Genomic DNA, 23,646 nt, shown 5'->3' with positions numbered 1-23,646 from the left:
TTGAATCTTAGGATGAAAATCACTTTGCTTTTGGAGCAGTCAACATTGACTATATATTGAAAGTTGAGACAAAATAGTTCATTAAGATTTATAATTTTTTTGTGTAGAAAATACTCAATGCTTATTGAAAGCTTGCAAAATTTTGGAAACATACATAAATCTTATTACAAGTTACAATATAAAAACTCAAGGTCAAAATCTACATCAAATTGACCAAGTTCACAGTGAGAGAAGTTTTTACTACTGGGTCACTTTAATTTTATATATTAAAAACTAAAGGTTAATTTCTAATCAATCAAAGTGATTAAATAGTAAAAACTTAACTTGTTACTCTAAAAGTAAATAACGGGAAGTTACAATAAGAGATTCAATTTCAATAAATTTAACATTTATGATGAAATATAATGAAAAATATTTATTTCTTTCATATGATGTTGAAAAATATTCAATGAATAGAAGTGGGAAAAATATAAATAGCACAAATGTACCATTTTCACAGAATTTGTTTGGGGGAATTTTAGCTCTGAAATGTGAAAACACTACAAAATTAATAAACAAGAAAATTATATACAATATAATATTATACATGTCTATTTCCATACCTGTAGACCTGAGAACACATTTCATACCACAAAAGGAAAACATCTTTAAGAACAAACCTCCAATATTGTATCTTCCTGAAATTCTGGCCCTAGTAACATCTCTGGTTCTTCTGTGTTTGCTGACTCCATGGGATAGTCTTCAAAACCTTCATAACCACCAGTTGAATAACGACGCATTTTTTCAGGATGACTAGAAAGTGTCCTTTTTTTAACTCCTAAAAAGAAAGATACATTTTACATTCTTCTTTATGAATATACAAACAAAGGAAGTTATAAACAAGCATATGCTGCAAAATAGGTATTTATAAAAGTACAAAAAAAAGATGTGCAGTTGTATATTTATTAGCTTATATATATATAATTCATAACAATTAAATATATTTTTACATTATCATATTGTAAGTAAAGCTTAGTTTACACAGCTAAGGTATTTATCAAAGTAATACACAAAAATTATGATGTTCAACAAATCTGATGAAAATTGTATTTCATTTCAATAGATTGCTAGTCATACAACAGGCAAAGAAAGATGAGAACATTAGAATGTACTGTACATAAACTGATTTGTTTATGAAAGAAAGGGTGGGTATATGAAATTGTAAATTTACGAGCTTCACCCATTTAGCTTATAAAATTTGAAATGAGAGGATCACATCAGTATAAAAAAATCAACTGAAAAACTTTTAGGTGGAAACTTTTTTGAAATGCAAAATTATTTTGATGCATAAATGAAACTAAAATGGATAAGGACAAAGAAAAATATAAAGTGACAATAAGCAACAAGATATAAATGTGGAAATAATCTTAAGACTTTGAAAGGCAAACCAAATTTTGTCACAGAACATACAATGAAATCAAATAAAGCAGTTGCAGGACAATTAAAAATAAAGCACAAACAAGCCTTGTAATGTGTAATTTTACTGGTCCTTACCTGAGCTTACTGGTTTGCTCATTTTAACCCATACCATAGAGTTAGTCCAAGCTGTTAACACCAATGATAAATGAACATACACAGACACATAACATAAATGAAAGAATGTTACTGGTTGTCAGAAGAATGTTGGTACTTTAAAAAATGACACAGATTATTTTATGAATTGTAGGAATATATGGCAGTCTGCTTTTAATAATAAATGCAAGATATTAAGTTACTGTATACAAGTTATCAGTAAGTGTGGATGGATCCCTATGTAGGGACTGTCCAGTTAAAAGTGGCAGCTGTACATTTCATGAGATAACCCATTGACATTGACAAAACTCAGTCTAAATTTTGGCTAACCTTCCTTGAAGTCTAGAAAACAGGCCACAAAAACACTGATTATCTTTCTTTCTTTTAATCCACCAGCTGCAACTCACAAACCACAGTTTGTCTATGACCAGCATGCACACCAAAACACTACTACTCCCTCTAGCATATATATATGCATCCATCCATGAATAGGTAATGAAGATTTTCCTCCCATTCCAAATGTTCTCTAGTGTCTGATCTTTTTCCTTCCTTTTATCTCAACAATTTTTGTTACTAGTTACAATTAAAATTATAAGCATAATTGTGATGAGAACTACTTAACAATTTTAAAGAAAATATCTTGATGTTCTGGTTGATCAGTCTCTTAAGCTGTTGCTAGTGGAAAAGCAAAAAAAATTTTAGATTGTATGTTCAAAAATATTTCATACAAGTCTAAGAAAGATTACAATTTCATTATATAGGCCACTAGTTAGGTTTTACTTGGAACATTGTGTTCAGTCTTGGGCTTCTTACCTTAAGAAGAACTGAACTGTTAGAAGAGGTGCAAATAAAACTACTGACATGACATCTGGAGTGGGAATTCTGTCATAAGAGGAGAAACTAAGATTTTTGAAATTGTTTTCTCTTAAAAAAAGAAGTCAGAACCTGACTGAATTGTTTAGGATTGTTAATGGAACTGAAAGTATTGATATATCATCTCTATTTTGTACTTAATGATAAGAATGGTAACACTAGAAGACACACATGAATTTCAGCAGAGTAAGAGTCATCTTCAGCTGAGACAATTTTATTTTTCTAACAGAGCTGTTGATCTTTGGAATTGGAGGACCATGGATTTAAGGAATTTAAAGGAAAGCTAAATAGATGTCTAATGACAAAGTTGACTTTTTAACATTTAGTAGTTAGAAAGCCTAGATAAACTAACAGGTCCTTTGATAAAACTAAGTTGAATGATTGGCAACTGTCAGTTTTAGAAACACAAGCATAGAGGGCAATGTTTTGAAAGTCTCCCACCTTTCGTCTTCAGAACCTGAAGACAAAAGACAAAGGTCTTTTAAAACATTGTCTTCTATCTTCTATACTTGAGTTTCTACAACAGGTAACTGCTGTCAATTTAATTGAGTTTCATCATGACTATTCTGCCTAAACAATATGTCAAACAAAACAGGGCTTTTGTTGTCCTTAAATTTTATTTTAAGTTCTATGCACTTGAGATAAAATACACACAAGGATATTTCTTATTACAAAATATATTTCTTATAATAAACTACCTTCTTATTAATTCTTTTGCAACAGGCTTATGTATTTCAAATGACACTATAATCACAATGTGATCATGATGGTATACATAATACAACTTTATATGTACTTAATCTTCACAAAATCTGGCAAACTTTCAATACACATTACAAATCAAAAAATTAATTCAGTATTTTTGCTAATCATTTGTCCACAAATACATGGAATTGCAGTGTTCACTTTACCGTATAGCACATGATTTTTGTGATAAAATTAAAAACACTTTTCTCCAAATGAAAATTTTTAAGTTGCATTTGTGTAATCTCTAAAACCACATAAATAAACTCCAATCATTTATTTTCTGGAAAAAACTTTATATTTATCTGTTATTTTATTAACCATAATTATGCAGTCAGTCAGTTTCTTTGACCTTGTAATCACCATAAAAAATTACAAAATAACTTTAAATTACTTTTTTATATCTAAAATGACTGCACATTATAATAAAAAAACAGAGTTGTTTATCCTGAATAAATTAAAGCTCACAATAGCATACATCAATTATTCTACTGACTTCTGAACCATGTCTAACTGATAATTCCATCAAATTAGTTATAAATCCTTTGGTAGACATGCAGTTTGAGTTACCACACTGAATGAAAGATATAATAAACAAACTGCTTGCACACATAATTTGTGAATAACTTTTAGTTCTTTTGTCATTATCTTACCTCATCTAGTTTAACAAGTTTCATATTTTAGTTAATTTAAAAACAGTAAATAAAGAATAAATACATAAAACATAAAATAATATTTTCTGGATCTCCTTGTTTTGTTGCCAACTGTCAATGAAACTTAAACCAACTTCTTTATATTGATGTTACTACTACAATAAATGTTTTATTCAAATATTGCAATAAGAACACAAAATAACAATATGCAAAACAATATCCTATAACCATCATAATATTTTTTTGGTTGCCTAACTGTTCAATAAGGGCCTTAAAAATTAACATAGCCTCATCAATGTCACTCCCATGAGGAAATATTTCAAACTAAATGACAAAATAAAACAGACCATAGTCTGTACAAAAACAACGTAGTATAATATACCACTTGATGGATCAAAACTTGAGCTTTTTGTTGGTTATAAATAATATAATATAAAGCATCAAAGAGAATTGTTGATACATTTTTGTGATAGAAAGGATGTGACAGGTGGGTATGGCAAGTGGGTATGGTTTTCAAGTTTGTGGCTCTGTAAACAAATACGTTTGAAAGATATAAAAATATTGCATTGCATGAGCAATATCTATAACATAGTATGTAGTAAGTCCTTCTGGGAGGGGTGGTAAATAAATTACAGAAAAAAGAAGACCTAGAGAAGAAATGTCACAATTCTCATAACAGGATAGATTGTGGACTTTTAATTATTTTCTTATAAAATTAAGAAATTAAAACTATATAATTTTAGGATTGTGCAAGACAAATTTAAAACTTTCATCAATTACTTTCATTTTTAAAAAGAACTTTCAAGAGAGTTGCAAACCTACTTGCATTGTAAGTTGTCATAGTAGAGGGGTGAAAAGCTCTTCTAGAAATATTATAAGGACCAGGTATAGATTCTTTAAACTTCACAATTTGTGATTGTTGAAAAGAAAATTATTTTTAAAAAAATGTTCAAGAAACTGATGATCAACACTGATTTTCATAGAAAAAAATTAAGATATCACAGCTCATTAGATGGAATACTTTAAAAATGTTTCAAATAGAAAAATCACAAGTACTTGATATTTAGTATTTTTATTAGCCTCTGCTTCTTAATTTGAAATTAACAAATTAAGAATGTGAAAAATGTATGAAGTTAAAACAATTTTATCATAAAAGTGACAAGTGAGACTACTAATAGCTAGAGATTCACACAAGTTACATATATTAACAGAAATGCCACCCTAGAGGCAGCTTGTCTCTACTAATAATTACTAATTGTAGTATTCACACTTCACTAAAACAAATTTAAAAAAAGGATTTCTTTATGGGAAGTACTGCATTGGAAAAGTGTTCAGATTGTACTCTTCAGTCATATGCAACTCAGTGCATCAAAATGATTCAATGCTGCCACAGATTTATTATTATACATTTATTTTAATATTAATCTTTAAGTTAAATAAAAATTTAAAAACATATGTAGTTATACTTTTAAACCTATATTGCAAAATTCCCACCTATATTCTGAAGTTGTAGAAGGTTCTGGAGTTTAGGAATCAACAATGGATGTGTGTATGTGAACGCCAGTATTCTCGATGATGAGAAAACCCACTTGTAGAGAAAAATATTTACGTAAAAACAGCTGGTATGGGTAGAGAAAACTCTATGTAGAGTAGCAAACAAAGTTTCGACCTTCTTCAGTCATTGTCAGGTTCACAAAGAAAGAAAGAGGTAACTGACCAATAGCTGACCACATGTTTGAAGGGGGATTGTGTAACTAAGTGTAGGAATGTAGAGGGTGTGCTTAGATGTTAGATTATATTTACTAATATAGGTATAAAGGTGTTCCTTTGTATTGGTTTATTTTGGGCAAGTTATTGTATAAGTAAGGCTTCTTTAATTTTGCATTTGTTTATGTTTGTTTCTTTATTTAGTATTTGGGTGTTTTCTATGGTTATGTTGTGTTTGATTTGCAGTGTTTGAAAATGTGTGAAGATGACTGTGTGTTCTTTGAATCTGGTTTCCATTTTTCTACTTGTTTCTCCAATATAGAAGTCGTGGCAGTTATCATATTGTATTTTGTAAATAATGTTGGTGTGGTGTTTGTCAGTATAGTTTTTACATAGTATGGACCTTAGTTTTGTGCCTGGTTATTGAATAAATTTGGTTTTAACTGGAATGACAAATTTTTTTACTAGTTTTTGCCAAATGTTGATTATTTTTTCTGCTGATGTCACGGAATATATGGTATGCAGCAGTATTTTGTTTCATATTTTTTTAATTTGTGGGATATATTTACTTTTGTTAGTTGATTTTGCTTTTTGTCTAGGTGTGTGTGTGTGTGTGTGTGTGTGTGTGTGTGTGTGTGTGTGTGTGTGTGTGTGTGTGTGTGATGTTTTTTACTGTTTGTGGAGGAAATTTATTGATGCTGAAGTATTGTTTCATTTTGTCTAATTCATCATTAATTTTATCTGGTGAGCAAAGGCTGTGTTTATTTGGTTTCTTAATATGTTGAGTTTTTGTTTTGTTTCATGTGCTGAGTCCCAAGGAATGTATAGTCCAGTATGGATGATTTTTGGTGGATTTCTGTTTTAAATTGTGTATCGGTTCTTGTAAGTTTGAGGTTAAGAAATGATATTTGATTGCTTTCTTCCTGTTTACACGTGAAGTTAATGTTGGGATGTATAGAGTTAATGTGATTGAAAAAATTAAGTGTGTGTTCTGTAGATGAGAATCTCGCAATTGTGTCATCTACATATCTGTACCAGTATAGTGGTGGATGTAATGCTGTGTTAACTGCTTGTGTTTGAACTTGTGTCATAAAAATATTGACTAGAACTGATGTTACTGGGTTCCCATGCTAAGACCATTTGTTTGTATATAGTTGTGGTTGTTGTATATATGGTTTGTCTTCTGACATAGTAAGACAACTATGTCTAACTGAGGAGTTTAAAGCTGTGTATGTTAATGATCTAAGAACTTACTTGGATGAAAAGAAAGTTTAAACACTACATGAAGCAGCTACTCTTTCTGATGGTTACACTTTAACACATAAAATCACTCTTTATAAAAATAAAGTTCTGCCCTCTTAGCAAAAACCTGTATGTATTCAATCCACTAAAATTGAGGATTCTTCTGAAAAATCCAGCTCTACTAATTTGAAACTTCTTACAGTCAGGATAAAATTTCATCAAAACCATAAAGGCCTGTCTGCCATTTCTATAAAAAACCTGATCATGTCCAATTGCTGGTGTTTGAAAGATGAAAGGAGGCAATACTCAGTGCATTCATGTTCAAATGTGGATGTAGTTTCACCAGATCATCCAATGTTGTTAATTTGGCCACAAATGTATAGGCTGATGTAGTCAGGTAAGATTTTAAAACTTTTACGTTTGTTGATTCCATGTCTTTGACAAACAGTCTCATACCCATACATATTCTATGTGATACTGGGGTAAACCAGTCATTGTTGTTAAAAGGTATATTGCACTTAGATTCGAATTCTGCCATTGGTAATTCTGTTACTGCTTAGGAAATTGAGGGTGGCTTTGTTAATGCTCCTCTTCATAACATTTATTTTGCATCAGGCCTAGTTTTGGGATCAATTGTGGTTGGAGTAAGACCTACTCTGCCAAATAAGGGGGTATTATAATTGTTTGGAAGTGATTTAGATATGAGAAAAAACTGTTGCCAAACCTAAAATGTTTAGTGAGGTGATCACTCACTGTTTTATCTAAGGATGGTACTGTTGATAGGAAAAATCCTAATGCATTTCCTTTATGTGCTATGATTTAAGCTCAGGCTAAGAAATAAAGCCCAAAACAAAATACAAACATGCATTCAAAGGACAATATTATAGATATGTCTCGGACATTTTTTTTTTTTTTTTATCTGACAGGGATCTTGTGAACGACTGTTCTATTGGCGATTCTTTGGTCAGTGACAATGATAGACATGAGGGATCTGCTTCAACTGGTAAATTTTTATGTGATAGAAAGTAAACTAACTGCTGAACAAGAAAAGTCTTCAAATCTCTTCACTTTTTAAATATGCACTCCCAAAAGATCAACTAGAGAAACTTCCAGATGGTCATTTTTTTCAAAAACGGTGTGCTCATGAGGAAATAAAGATGACCAAGACGTGCCAGCTTCAGAGGAGTAGACTATAGTTTACCAAATCATTGTTCCCAACACATATCATTTTCAAATATTAAAAGTTGCCTATGAACTTTGCATGTGTGGTCATTTAGGCATCAACAAGACACAGGACAAAATTATTAAAACTTGTCATACATGTTATTTTTCGGGAAAACTAGCTAGGAACCTATCATAGCTTTTGAAATACTCTCTATTGTGTGGTTTTGAAGTGTTGGGCCTTTACAAAAAATATACTTTTGGTGATGCACATTCATGTGCTATGTACTATTAGGATCATAATTATTGAAGTGTTTAATTCTTTGACAATGTATTATATTTAATGCAGCATTCATAATGTATATGTATATAATCTTAGTTAAAAAAATTACAAAACATAAAATAAGAAAATTTATAGTTTATTTTACACTTATGACCTCAACTTACGAAGAAATAAGTTATTTACTTGGAGGCTCTGTTCATCACTGGTCCTTGGTAAGACCTTAAATTAACTGGAATGAAAAACTTCACAATTTCTTTAGGCATGATCAAGTATGCCTTACCTTACTGAGCATCTCTGTTTATTGTATTTCTGTTTTCTAAATCACATTAACAGTTTTTTTTTTTGCTAAAAACTATTTACTTTTGCTGGCAGCAAGAAGTAAATTTATAAATTACAATTGATTACTTTATAGTCAGAAAAATAGTGCAGGCAACAATTAAGCTTAAACACATCTTAACTGTATTTGTGGATACAGCCATCAAATGACATTTTTCTTAAATTTACATGTTGACTGTTCAAACTAAAGAACACAACTCACCATAAGGTTCTCTGTCCTCTCTTCCATAATTCAGTGTTTGTTCCAATTGTCCTGAGCTTCCAGATCGATGTAGAGAAAACTCTTCTTGTTTCATTCCTTCAGCCTGGCTATTCACGTCTTCTATTTTAAAAATAACTTCTTTTGCAAACAGTACCTTTTTAAGATGTTGTCATCTAATGAACTCTTTCCTCTGATTCAACACACACTAAGGATCTCTTATCACATGTTTCTTACTTTCTTTAGTATTTATTTTCATAATTTAACAAGATATAAGATATTTTAATACTTTGTAAACTAAAATGGAGTTATACCAATCTTTAACATTCTTAATTCCTATAGCTTGGATGTACAGCAGTCATACACTGCAAAACAAGGAGACTGATGTTGGAAAGAGTGTGAAAAGTCAGACAATTTTCAAATAGTTGTTCTATACTAAAAAATGCTTAATAAGAAGTGCAAGTTATATAAGAATTTTATATATGTAACTAAGGTTTAATTTACCAGACACAGACTTCTGGGAAGAATGACTATGTACATAGCATTCATTTCCTTTGCCGAAGGCTAATCCTATTTGTTGCAAAAAGTAACTGTTGAAGTTGCCACAAAAGTCCACCTTTTCCATAGCAATCAAAAAGTTCTCCATTGGGTGTTCAGGTCTATGTAATTCCTGTCTCCCTATGGCTCCTTGAGCTGCCTCACCACCAGCATATGATAAATCAGCAACGTCTGAAAGCATTAATCGACCACAATTTAACAACATATCATATTTTACAGCAAGATTTTTCCTGAAAAACACAAGTCTCTAAACATCACTCTGCATCTAATATTTGACGTTAAATAAAATAAATCTCTCAGTTTCTACCCCTTTGAGTTATATTATAACTAGACTTTCCATTGACAGCTGCAGATTAAAATATAAAACTATATTTAAAACTAAATGATTAGACTTATAATTAATGAAAAAAATTCGTAAATATATGTGTGAATTTATAGAAGATAATAATACCCCAAGCTGAACAGTTCACCTGGTTCTCCAGTGCTAAACAGTGAGTATTTGTAAGTTCCTGTGAATACTAATTTCTACTACAGTTCCTATTTGCAACATGTAAGTTCTTAAACTGCTCACATCCAAAAGATACCCGTCTTTTATTTACTGCCATGTCAGGGCAGTACAGTTTACTTGCTATGAAGACCAATACCCACAACAATCACCAATCAAATGTTTGTCATTTGAAAAATAATCTACTACTTACATCTCCTTGCTCTTGTTATGCAAATTTGATTTAATATGTTGGATGTATATTTTCAGTGAAGTTTTTCTTAATATGCAGATTTCATGTTTTTTTGATTGATGTTCTTTGGAGTAAGCATTGAATGCTTTGATACACTAAAATGTTTTTCCTGATGTTTTCAAATGTTTTTATCTGCTAAAATATGGCTGCATCTTATATGCTGTAAAATGTTAATTTTTAAATGTGTATAGAAGCACATTACACAAATGTAATAATAAATTGGCAAATAACTTAATGATAAAAATGTGATTTTATTTCAGTGAAAATACTCTATATTTCAACAGAACATTGTTCTGTCTTCTTTATTATGCTTGTAAGTCATTATTTGTCAATTTGCTACTATTGTAGATTTCGTTATGAGAAACGTATTATGATTGTCAAGCTTGATAATATTCAAACACACACAAATATATTGCTACAAATTTAAAATAATCCATATATATACATGTTAACATTTGTTTGTGAACTGTTATTAAATTCCAGCACAGACAGCACAGATTCTATGTAGTACATTTATGTTTGAAACTGCTAAATCTCAAAAGTAAATGCTGACTTATAATTTGTAATTTTAAGAAATATGTTTCAAATAATCAATCCCATGAGCATTTATATCTTATTTCATAGTTTAAAATTAAAGAGTGAATGTTTTAATTTAAAACATCACACAGACTGTTTAGCATTAACTTTCTCACAATGGGGCTCAACCAAATCAGCCAAGTTTGTAACCCAAAACTGACCTCTATAGTTTCCATACCACGACTTCTAATATGACAAGTGTATCTTCACAACATTTCTCACACACTTTCAGTAAGCTTTAAGCCTTTAACAAACAAAAAAACCAGTTTGTGATGAAGTATCATTCCTAATAATTTTTCTGTAGACATATGGAGTCAGTGTCGACTATTCTGAGGGCAGAGTGATTTTCACCTTAGAATTAAAAAAAATTTTCTTCATGTAAAACTTCTTAAATTTAAAATTTATCATCTCTAAAAACTTCCTAAGTAGATCTGAAGTGTTTTTTCTTCAGTAAAACTTCATATTTTATCAATTATTTTCTCCACCTTAACCTTATAAAAGATTAGTTAATTTGGCCTACCTCATAACCACACAAAAAATCTAAATTCCACTTCTTTTCTTTCTAGAAGAACTTCACATATTAACATAAAACTATATTTATTTATTCTAAATAGCTTTAAATTTGTAACAGTACACATCTGTTTCTACTTAAATTTTATTGTGATATGTCCCTTTGAACCATATCTAATATTCTCACTACCCAAGTGGCAAATCACTTGGAATTGCATAATGTACAGGGAACATGAGTTGCTAACAAGCACAACTCATAAAAATTTTTATTATTGTTATTCTTTATTTAGCATAACCTAATCTAAAAGTTTCACATTTTTGAATTTTAGTTACTTTTATAATAACATACAAAAGGAATACATATCAAAAACAAGAAGCCCTTAATTGTGTCTTTTTCATGTCAACTGTCAACTTTTTTAAACAAATGGTATTACTGCAACAAATATTTGATTAAACAATACACCACACTAAAAAGAATAACAACACACCAAAAGTAGACAATGTTCTTTAACTATCACTATTTTCTGACCATTCAGCTAAGGTCTTCAATGTGTTTCCCCATAGGAATAAAGTTTGAACTGAAAGTAAAATAGACCATTTTCTGTACAGAAAACAATGTAATACAATACATCATATGATAAGATCAAAGCTTTGGCTTTCTATTGGTTATATTTAATATAGTATAAAACATAAGAGGAAACTACTAGCAATTTTTGTAGTCTACAGGAGGTAGAGATTGCTAGAAAAAGTCATCTCCTGGATGTGGTATTGTGCACACTAGTATCCTCTGAAAAAGATTCTGAGCCACAACTTTCTAGGTTATCAGCTGACACAACTTTATTTTTTGGCAACAGAAATTAGTTTCTGAAAATCACAAAGGTAGCATTATTTCTAGTTGCACTGACATACCATAAGAAGTTTTCTAAACAGCTTCCAAATATAATATTTAACACATCAGCCACTTTTCAGTGAATATACTAATTGTTGACCATTGTTTTTGTAGCTGCGAATCAACAGTAGTGAAGTAAAACTGCCAAGCCCATTCACATTCAAAATAATTGATATGAACAACAGCAACAAATTTCTGGAAAAGATGGACTCAGTGATAAAAAAAAAATCAAAATCAAATACTAAGTTAAATGGTCCAAAACTTGAGGCTTCAAAGCATTTTACAGAAAAGGAATTTTATGCCAAAAACAAAGTTGTGGATGAGTTGTGATAAATATTCAACCCAATAGACAAAAGGGTAAGTTATAGCAAGAAGTTCAAAGATCAAAGTGGATGACCCCAACAACAACTTGATCATGTAACTAGCTAACCTGCAAAAGAAGGCAAACCCGGGATTGGCAGCTGTAAGGATGTTTCCATGACAACACAATTTAAGTGGTTACAGTTAATAATTATAAGAAAAAGATAAGTCAACTGCACAGCTCTCCACAGGCACATGCTTTTAAGATGGAAAAGTCTCACAGGAGAAGCATATTTTCACCTTTGATGTGATCATAACATATCAAAACATTCTTATGATCGAGGAAAATGAACACTCTCCACTAATAACCCCAGCCATGTTAATAGTAACAAAAAAATTAGCTACTAACTGCTTATCCCATCTATCAGCTAACTAGTTCATCAACCTTCATTCCAAATTATATTTCAGCAGAGTACCTGATAAAATTTCAGTCTCAGACCATGAAATAAACTAAGACCTGAACACCAGAGTCAAAAATGGAGAATTAACAATAAAGAGTTGAATACCCCAACATCAGTGTTGGAAAAGAAATGAGTAAAATATGAGTCCAAATGGCCAACTTGGAGAAAAATGTGTCACCTACATTGTGGAAAATGTGCAATTCTTGCTTAAGTCCAACCTGTCTTTACTTCTACAAATGTGCATATATATTTAGCTAAACCTAATAACTGCATGATTGGGTTTGAAAACAAAGTATGAAAGTTGAAAGATATAATTTCAACTTTTTTTCCCCATAACCGTACAATACTACAAGTAAAATTAGAATGGTCAGAGCTGACAAGCATTAAGGACTGAAAACATAATATGTATATATGTTAAAAAGCCAAAAGGTGAAAATAGCTAATTATTAAATTGCAAAATTAAAATGAAAAAATGTGTGTACACACATGTACCATTAAAGTAAAATTCTAGCATTATCTTATAAGTCAGGTACAAAGGAATATCTTATCTACATTAGTCACACTAGAAAATTTTGTATGCATACACCCTTTAATTTTTGTTTGTTTTCAATACTCCAACCAAGCTGAACAATAACTATTTGCACAAGCCATCTAAATTTGAATTGACAGTCTAGAATGAATGCAGCTACTCAACAAACACCCACTGCCATCTCTTTAGGTATTCTAAATGAATGGTGGAATTTAACCATCACTATTATATGCTTCTATGACCTTTATACACGGAACACAGTTTGCGGTGGACAGAATAGAAACCATGGATTCTTAAAATTCATAATCTATCATGCTAACTGCTCACATAGCTCATTCCTTTAAGTATTGCTTGTAATAATTTTTTAAGTACACCAACCTGCTTTGTACCTCGTTAATTTTCATGAGTTGCAATTATTACTTTGTTATTTGAACCTAACCTGGTTACTCTCAAGTTACTACATATCGTTCACATTTTAATTTCTACAAGAGAATTTTAATAAGATATGAAAAGAAAAAAGTTAGTTTAAATTTTTTTACATGGTATAAGCATTCATGTTTAGTATGTGAAACAAAAAAGCAATATATTTTTGAGGGATTTCAATGTTATGTTTAATAAAAAAAAATTTACTTGTAACTGTTAAAAAAAGATTACACAGTTATCAGTAACTTTCATAAAAAAAATAGTTTTCAAAACATATATTTGAATAATTAAAAGATATCTAAGTGATCTATTAATTCACAACTTAACTTATACTACATCTCGCTTACCAGATGGTGCTGGAATTGTTGTCACATCCATCAGACCAGAAGAATTGTTTTCATATCTCACTGATGCATCAGTTGTTTCTTCCTATTGAGATACAGAAATTTTTCTGCTAATAAAAGTTTTTAGTAGCTCTTAGTAGCACTCATTTTAACAATTGTATTGTATTAGTATTATATAATTGAATGTATTTAGACTTCAATACTCAGCATTTAAATTGTGTTGTTGTTTTTTTCCAAATCTACTCTAACAAACTTATTACTATCCATGCAACATATCACTGTCAACCACAAGTATGAAAGTCTTCAAACTTACCACTAAGACACTGAGAGGCTCTTGTTGTAATATAAATATATATTTAGTTTTTAACACTGAAATTAATTTCAAATTTTTAACACTCAATTAGATTTACTTCTAATACCAAATTACAGTAATTTTATACTTTGTGGTATTGAAAAAGAAATTAGGTTTTAACATGGAATTAGTCATATCACACCTTGTAGAACTGGAAAAAAAACTTTGGTTTTGAACATTGAATTAAGGTTTTTTCATACCTTGGGGGAATGAACTTGAGGGGACAAAGGTGAAAATCTGAGAGTTTGGATTCCTGATGATGCATCTTCTGTTTGGAAGCCCTTCAAACCATTCAATGTTTCTTCAAGACTTCTCTTAATCTTCTGATAAGCATCCCTTTGTGATGGGACTGGGATAGGTTCAGATGGGTGAGAAGGTTTGCTTGGTGTATTATAATTATCAGTTGGTGCCACAGAGGTAGTAGTGGAAGGTAGGCGAAGCGTTGTAGGTGGTCGACTAGGTAGAAAGACATTTGCTGTCTTAACTGAAGGGGCAAGAGTTGTTAGTTTTTTCACTGGGGGGGAGATTGATGACACAGGTCTTGGTAGGAAGCTAAAACATAAAACAAAGAAATAAAAGGTTATTATGAAAACATTCATTGGTATTATTTCAAACTAATAGTAAATATAAACTAAGCTTAAAACAGAGTTTGTATATAACTACCAGAAACTAACTTATTAGTTCAAGAATATATATGAAGAAAATCTAATCAAAAAATGTTAGTAAATGTGGCATACCAGTTTCTAGTAATTTCTTTAATATAAGATATTTACAATTTTACATATACAGGCTTCTCATACGAGTTTGTTTTATATTTTCCACATGTTTCTTTACTATAAATTAAACATTAAAAGAAAATTTACTTATGTATCAACTAGGATTAGAGTATACCAAAATGTATATGTTAGCTCATGGCTTAAAATTTACTATATGTCCAAAAACATTTAAATTATAAGATTTATATCTTTGAGCAGCTTTTGCAAAAGTTGTATAAGTAACCTCCAACACATGGTAATAATGATTTATTTCACAACATTGTACTTTCATATCTCTACAGAAGTTGTTTGAATATTTGTATAATCTTTCTACAGGACCTGATATTAATGAATAATATAAAACTATTAAATTTTCAAATTTCAGAAGCAGCTGTTGCAACAGTTGTCTAATCAACCTCCATGACCTGATAATAATGAATGATTTAACAATATTAAACCTTAAATCTCACCAAAAACGAGTTTCAAGCATGAAGAAATAACAACAAAAGCTAAAATATTAAAACTTGATGATAGAAATACTTGTTTTAACCAAATTAGAATATCATAAAAAATTTGAAATTATTTTTAATGATGTATATGCATGCAAGTCTTTAAATGTTAACTTTGACCCCCATTACATCTCCATAAACAAAACATCCCTACACATTTAAATTGTATATTCATGTTGGGTTAATAGGCAACTGAATTTACAAAACAGCAGTTTTTCAGGTTTAAGGACACAATTTCATCACTGAATGTATAGTAGTACAAGGCCATACTTGTGTATTTTCCATCCTTTCAATTAGTGTCAAAGTTTTTAACAGGGCCCTCAAAAGCCAGTGGAGGACATTTTTGTTGAAAAAAAATTATCCAAATCTGTTTTTTTCTTAACTTGAACTTAAATTTTCTTGACTTTTTTTGGTTAAAAGAAAGCATTTCCCACAGTCTTTTACAACTGGAGCTGCAAAAAATGATTTGAAGTGGTAAGGTGACTGAAATCTGCCAGTGCATCATGAACTTAACAGCCAAGCACAAGAAGTATAAAAGTCTCCAAATTACACATAGTGGTATTCAGGAACTGTTTTATAACCACTTTGGTAGACACTGTGAAGCAAACCAAGTTCAATATTATGCTTCTACTTGCTTTCAAACTGTTCTTGTCTACTCCTCCCACTGCTGACCATCATGATGTTTCGATCTTCTCTACCTAATTGCAAGTGAAATCGTACATATCTCAATTGAAAGCTGAACATAAGATGATAGCAGAAACATAAAAGGTTGGCAATTACTTAGTTAATGATGCTGAGAATACAGCTTTATTGAGATATAGCAAATCTGCTACCAATGACTAGACTTTAGTACTAGGTAGTATGGAGAATTATGGACAATGAATTTCAATTAAAACTATCAATTAACTCTCTCAACATGGGCTCAGTTCATTTGACAAGCTATGTAACGTCTTTATACTCATTTAATATTAATAAATTTGGGTACTACTAACTTTTAATACTTTTGCAATGGCTTATGGGTCAAAGACCATGTCATCACATTTGTTGACTTGCATTTATAATTTTACTGAACTACTATTACAAATTTATGTCAGTAAGTTTGAATCAAATTCTAGATTATAATTCAGACTTTAATGTTATATTCCAATTAGTTTCTTAATTTAAAAGTGAATATTAACACAACACATCTAAATATATATATTAGTGAATGACATGGTATGTTGAATGCAGCACTGTTTAAAATTAGATCTTTATGGTGTCAAAATACTAAGTCTATACTTTTGTATAAATTAGGAACTCACATTACTAATATTAACAAGCTAAAATATAAAATAAAAACTTCACATCTTTTTATTTTACTGAGATATGGCTCATGTACGAAATCAAACATGGTGTCTCTGTGTAACTCTTTCCATTTTTTGAAACAGACACTTATATACTTTTATTTCAGTATATGACATGTGAACAACCAATTGACAACTTAGAATGTCCCCTTTGCAATTTTCTCAGCCATTTTAATCTATAAAAAGGCTATCACATTCATTTAAACCAAGATTTCATGAAAGTTGGTCGAGTCTTTAGTTTGCTCAAACTTTCTTATTCTTTAAAATCTAAATACATTTCAGTCAGTGAGCTTAATACATTATAGTGTAATTCTATGGCATCAGTATAGTCATGTATGATGTTTTGGTTATTCAGCTGTATATATTAAACCTTAAAAAATATTTTGTTTGATATCCTTCATGTGCAAAATTTTAAAAGGCTTAATTAACAGCCTATGTCCAGCAGTAATCAAGTTCAAAGGTTGTGGCAAGAAGTGATTTACTGGTTGCTTTACATCTAGATTTATTGTTCTGTATATTAAGAAAAATAAGTTTAATAATTTATTTCTAAATAGTAATAATCTATACATACATATAATATATAATAATTGAAATGTGACTGCATATTAGAAAATACTAGTCTACTAATATACAGCCAAGACAGGGAAGACTAAAGGTCAATTTTATCAGGTCATCCCATAAGTAATGTACGAAAATTTAATACAGAAAGTGCATCATAATTTCTGTCTTTGTAGAAGGCTTTAATTACTAAAATATGTAGTCAAACATGTATAAAAATCTTCAGACAAATAAAAGAAACTAACCCAACTCTACTTTTTCAGATCATTAATTAAATCAACTTTTATGAAGATGTTTAAAAAAGACAACAGTACATCAGAAACTACACAAAACATTTAGGTGCTTATGGTGCAGAGTCTCTCAATTAAAGAAAATGATGAAGGTGGTTTCGAAAGCTCAGATTAGGTGACTACAGCTTAAGTAGTGCATCACATTCAGGTCATCTTGTTGAGTTTAATGACGACTTGCTGCTGGCTCCATTTGAGAAAGATTGTGCTATAACAGTTGAAGAACTAGCACAGAAGTTTAATTAAACCCATTCAACAGTTCACCGTCATTTGCAATGGCTTGGAAAGGTGTCAAAACTTGGAAAATGGGTCCCCCATGATTTGATAGAAGCCAACCTTAGATCAAAAGTGGACATTTGCACTTCTCTGCACTCTCATGGACATAACTCACCTTTTTTGGTCAGGTTAGTGACTGGGGAGAAAAAATGCAAATTTTATAAGAATGTTAAGTGTCACAGACAATGGCTCATTGCAGGTGAACTGGTTAAAGCACAGCCCAAAATGGACCTCCACCCTATGAAAGTCTTGTTAAGCATTTGGTGGAATATTGTAGGTGTGATCCACTTTGAGTTGCTGCCACTTAATGTAATGATTACATGAGACTTATATTGTCGACAGTTAGAGCACTTGAATATTGCACTTAAAGAGGCCTGCTTTGATCAATCATAAAAGTGTTGTGTTACACCAGGATAATGCACAGCCCCAAGCAGCAAGGATCACATCTGCAAAGACTGAAGAGCTAGACTGGGAAAAACTTCAACACCTTCCTTATTCTCCAGACCTTGCCCCATCTGATTTTCATCTATTACATAGTTTGTAGAACTATCTTGATGGAAAAGAACTTGGAACACACAAAGACGTCAAAACAACTCTCTCTCCAAACCCCAAGAATTTTATAGAAGTGACATTCAGAAGTTTGTGAATCGTTGGCAGAGAGAAATTAATAATAATGGAACATACATTATTGATTACATAACATTAAAGGCATTTGAAATCCTTTCTTTTTTCTGAACCTAAAATTTGACATTACTTAAGGGATGATGCGTGCACATTTACTGTGTCAATGTAAGTTACGTAATGTTAGCTAGACATGACTGGAAGATCAATATAATAAAAAAATAAAAACATACATAAAAACGTTATGAGACTTAAGCTACTTAGACTAAATATTTGTATTTTCTTGTTATAATATGTAGTCATTCTAGAATGAAGAAAGCATAATTTATATTTATTTCCTTTTTTTACGATGGTTATGAAGTTGGTAAAGTGACAGACCCCACATAGAGTATATAACATAAAATATACAGTCTTACTCAAAACAAGTGTTTGAAATATATTTAAGAGGTTTTAGAGATTATGCAAATAATGCTTGAGATTTTGTAGATGAAGAATGGTATTCTTAATCATAAAATGAAATCACTTTGCACTCACACTCGTAATGAACCCAACTATTTTCACAAACAAATCTTTGGTAAAAATATTTCATAAAAAATTTGAATTTATGTTTACAAAATATCTCAATCTTTACTAAAAATATACCAAATTCTGTGAAGATACACATGTGGTATCAAAAGTTATAGTGTAAATCCTTAATATGCACAAATGTGAAGACAAACTCATCATACAAAGCCAATAGTGAAAGGGTTTATGAAAGGCGTGTGCATGTTTTTCTTACAGCAAAGCCACATCAGGCAATATGCTGAGTCCACCAAGTGGAATCAAACCCCTGGGTTTAGTCTTGTAAATCTGTAAACTTACCGCTGTACCAGCCAGGGGACGTTATGAAATGCAGCTTAAAAAGTGTTACATATTTGTTAAATAATATACACATAAGATTTTAAAACATGAGAAACATACAATGTAATGCTTAACTTTCAGGTAAATGTAAACATCTATGAAATAGATGTCAATGATTCTAATGTTTTTAAAACTTCATGCTCTAAACACAACACTGGATTTTGTAAAAACAACATGACAATCTCTTAGATTAAAAAGTTAAAATATCTGAATATTTAATTTTTTTTTATTAGTATGATATTTGCTTTGACTTTTTGCACTTTAGCTTTATTATACCTGTATGGGTTCATTCCCCATCAGAGGAAAACTTCAACATCAAATAAATAAAAATGATAAAAACTAAATTTGTAGTTCTTACACCATTTAAATAAAGAATATTTCAAAGTTGAAATCCATCCATGAAAAAGTTTTATTTATATAATTTTATACATACAATTGTAATTGCAATTTTTGATTCTAGGTTGTTATCAATATGCTCTGAATGAGAACATCAATTTTGTAAACTTAATTTTTCTCAGAAGAATGTAGCACTTGTAAACCCATAGGTGGATAACCAAAAACTAACAGAACAAAAATAGCTTTAATTTGACATTGTAACTTCAATACAGTTGTTTTATTGATTTTATCAAATCACTGTTTCTCAACTTCAATTATCAGTGTGATGTTTTACGAAATTGTGAGCTGAAGAATTAAAGGCAGGGGCATAGATTTTTTACACCCGATGGGGGGGAATGATTTTTGCAACCACTTATGTGGACTGTTCAATTTGCAAATTGGTAATCTCTGATTACATAAACCTGAAAGCTGTAAACATGCAGTGACAGAGTAATCTTGTTGCCACAATACTTGCATGTATACTTAGGCCTACTGACTGATACTTATGAACTATTACTTAGATCAAAAAGCTTAGAAGCATGCCTATATTAAAGATGTACATTTTGGCTACTGAAAAAGCCTACATCTAGGCCTAATTACGTAATTCAATTGGTAAGAACACAAGAATCACAAGAACAAATGCACAATTTGTAGGCCTGTGATGTAATAAAACAATTCAACAGACCAAACTGTAGGGGGAGATGATTGTATCCAACATACCCCCCATCTAAAATGAAGGGGGGGATGTAAACCCCCAGGATCTATGCCCCTGATTAAAGGCATAATAAAATATTTTTTGTTCTTTTTAACTGTAAGACTGTATAGCTTTTAATTTAGCAGATTAACATACAGATTGTAACAAAGTGATAAATCTTCACTTAGTGATATGTAGCTAAAAGAAAATGTTTGTGAACAGCTTCTGCCACAGATACATTTCAAACTATTGTTCAAATCTTGCAAAGAGCTTGTTTCTCATTTATTTTATTTGATTTATGCTGTTGAAGGTATACAGGAAAAGAAATATTTTTCATGTAAAAGAGGAGGTTGGCTTTTTCAATCAATTTTGCACTTAAACACATCGAATATCATTTTGTCAAAAATACTGCTGTGTTAGGCCATTTGATCTTATCTACTGGATAAGTGCTAGAATGAAAAAAATCACATTCAAACTTTGTAAATCTACTTTCTGTTTACGTTACACCAATTAAAACAGGATAAAATCATAGCCAATAATTAATATTTGAATAGTATGTAATTTATTAATTTTTAAAGCACCATTTGAAAAGATCCCAAATTCTCTCTAGTGTGACACTTTCTACACATCTTCTCTATTTTATCCACCAACCCTCCAATGAACATGAAATTAAGTGTAAATTATTCACTAAAACATCATCACTGCTCACACAAACCAAGAACCTTAATTTTGATTACCTTCAATTCTGTTATATTACAAAGCTATCAAACATAAAATTAAGCCTCACTTGCCACATCCACTCTTTCAGGATTTGTTGGTAATTCTCTCTCACATTTAATTTTATATTATCTGTAACCAATAGAAAACCAATGACACATTGTATAACAGTTTTCTGAAGAGACAATTTTCAATTTCACTGTTTCTACAGAAAACTAGCTTGAATGGATTTCATAATGGCTTGTTGCATAGTTAGAGAGCCAGAATAATTATACAGAGCAGGGGAAATTGCATGTTATTGGTCCATGTTCTTTGGTGCATTATTCAAGTAAAGATTTAGTGCATCACCACCACAATTATATAAAATGTAGTATTATGCATTATCAACATTGTTTTTCCTGTTTATTCTTTATTATCATCAAAGTAACTAAAAATGTATAAATAGGGATATCTTCAGGTGAGTTAGATTAGATTGAGTAAAATAAGTAATAATACAATAAAAATGTTTCATAAGCATACGAGCAGCTAGTGGGTAACATAATTCGAAAACATAATTTGAGCTTCATGTTCCCCAAGTGATTTACAGCTAATAATAGCATGAATAGTAGTTAGACATGGTTTAAAGGGCAATAAAACATTAAAAATTATAAATAGATATATACTGTCATGAATTTACAGCTACTGGAAAATAAACAGATGTAGTTTCATGTTACAATTTGAAGTCATTCTTGAAAAAAAAAAAAGTAATTAGATTTATTGTGCTTTTTCTTTTGTGATCACGAGGTTGGTGAAACTGACTAATCTTGTAATCAGTTAAGAGTAGAGAAATTAACAGATAAAATACAAACATTTGAAATGTACTTAGGAGGTTTTAGAGATTTTTGGGATGAAAAATAGTTTTTTAATCCTAACCTGAAATCACTTTTCACTCAGGCTAGTAATGAAACTGACTCGATATTTTCAACAAATCTTCAGTAAAAATATTTCATTAAAAATCTGATTTTTTGTGTATAAAAACTTGCAAACTTTACTAAAAGCTTACAAAATTTTATGAAGATACATATGCAGTATGATAAGTTATAGCACAAATATTTAAAGTGTGCAAACATGTAGACAAACTCATGTATATTATACCGAGCCCACTGGAAAAGTGTTAAATGGATAAAGTGGTTAACAGATTTATTCTTCATCCTGAATCTTTGTGGATCCCCCATTTCTAATGGAATTGGAGCCCAGCATTTAAAGTGTTACAAACTTAAATTTCACAACTTGTTTTAGTTAAGTATTAAATGCTTATTTAGTTTCTTCATTTATCTTACAAACAGGTGAGTTGCATTTTTAATAAAAGTTACTTTAATTTCTCTCTCTCTTTCAGAGTTCCACACCAATTCACAACACTTGTTCTTTCTTTTGTGTGTACTATTTTATAGTGTATTCATCTGCTTTAGTGCAATCAAATATTTGTAATTTGTACACCCATATCTTTACTTGTTTGACGTAACTGCAGTTCAGGGAAAAAAAAGATGCAATACTTTATATCTTAGAATCTCCTGTTAGCTGGACCTAACTATGTATTGAGGGTTAATCTGCTAGCCAGAAAATACCATATAAATATATCATAAATAATTAACAAAATACACATATGTGACTTGGTTATTTAAGGAGTTTATGTCAGCTTGATAACTGGATGCTTTTGCACTTTCATAAACAAAAATGAAGGCATGAACAAAGTCAAGCAATATTCAACACAATTAGAGTGAAAATTTTCTAAATATCTGTTAAAACTATTTTAAGATTCTTATTTAAAAACCAAAAATGCATGTAGTTTAACGACTCAGCCATAGCTTAACTAAACTAATTCAGCTGTGAATTTGAATTTGTTACTTAAAATATAAAACTGCATAAGCATATTTTAATAAATATATCTGTAGAATCACAGTATTATTTATTTTTACACTTAGAAAGGACATTATTGTACTAGCAGACAGATACTTCATTTGTTTAAGATACATTTGAAATATTTGAATGGAAAATGTTTTTCAAAGCAATAAGCTTGGTTTGTTTTTTTTGTTATACACAAATCATATTAGTCTAAATCTAGTTTAAGGTGTTTATTGTAATGTAAAATCAATATTTAAAAAAAAAGTTAATATGAAACTGGAAAAAAACTTTTCCTTAAATGC

At 30.4% G+C, this 23,646-nt stretch overlaps 1 protein-coding gene across 4 annotated transcripts in view; it reads right to left on the bottom strand.

Annotated features, from left to right (window-relative positions):
• Positions 1-23,646, bottom strand: part of LOC143244275 (serine/threonine-protein kinase unc-51-like) — a 144,169-nt gene that overhangs the window by 44,506 nt on the left and 76,017 nt on the right. For all 4 annotated transcript variants that reach the window (XR_013025006.1, XM_076488632.1, XM_076488631.1 and 1 more), the window contains exons 15-19: positions 14,629-14,980; positions 14,080-14,161; positions 9,254-9,478; positions 8,753-8,872; positions 660-817 (exon numbers count right to left, since the gene is read on the bottom strand). Coding sequence is in view for 3 of the 4 variants with exons in the window: in XM_076488632.1 (XP_076344747.1) it covers positions 660-817; positions 8,753-8,872; positions 9,254-9,478; positions 14,080-14,161; positions 14,629-14,980 (937 nt within the window). In the remaining variant the exon portion in view is untranslated. The remainder of the gene's footprint in view (positions 1-659; positions 818-8,752; positions 8,873-9,253; positions 9,479-14,079; positions 14,162-14,628; positions 14,981-23,646) is intronic.

This window comes from Tachypleus tridentatus, chromosome 2 (genome assembly GCF_004210375.1).
Source record: "Tachypleus tridentatus isolate NWPU-2018 chromosome 2, ASM421037v1, whole genome shotgun sequence".
In the NCBI taxonomy this organism is placed as follows: Eukaryota; Metazoa; Arthropoda; class Merostomata; order Xiphosura; family Limulidae; genus Tachypleus; species Tachypleus tridentatus.
The sequence above is the reverse complement of the archived record's forward strand: the minus strand, read 5'-3'. Positions and strand labels throughout refer to the sequence as shown.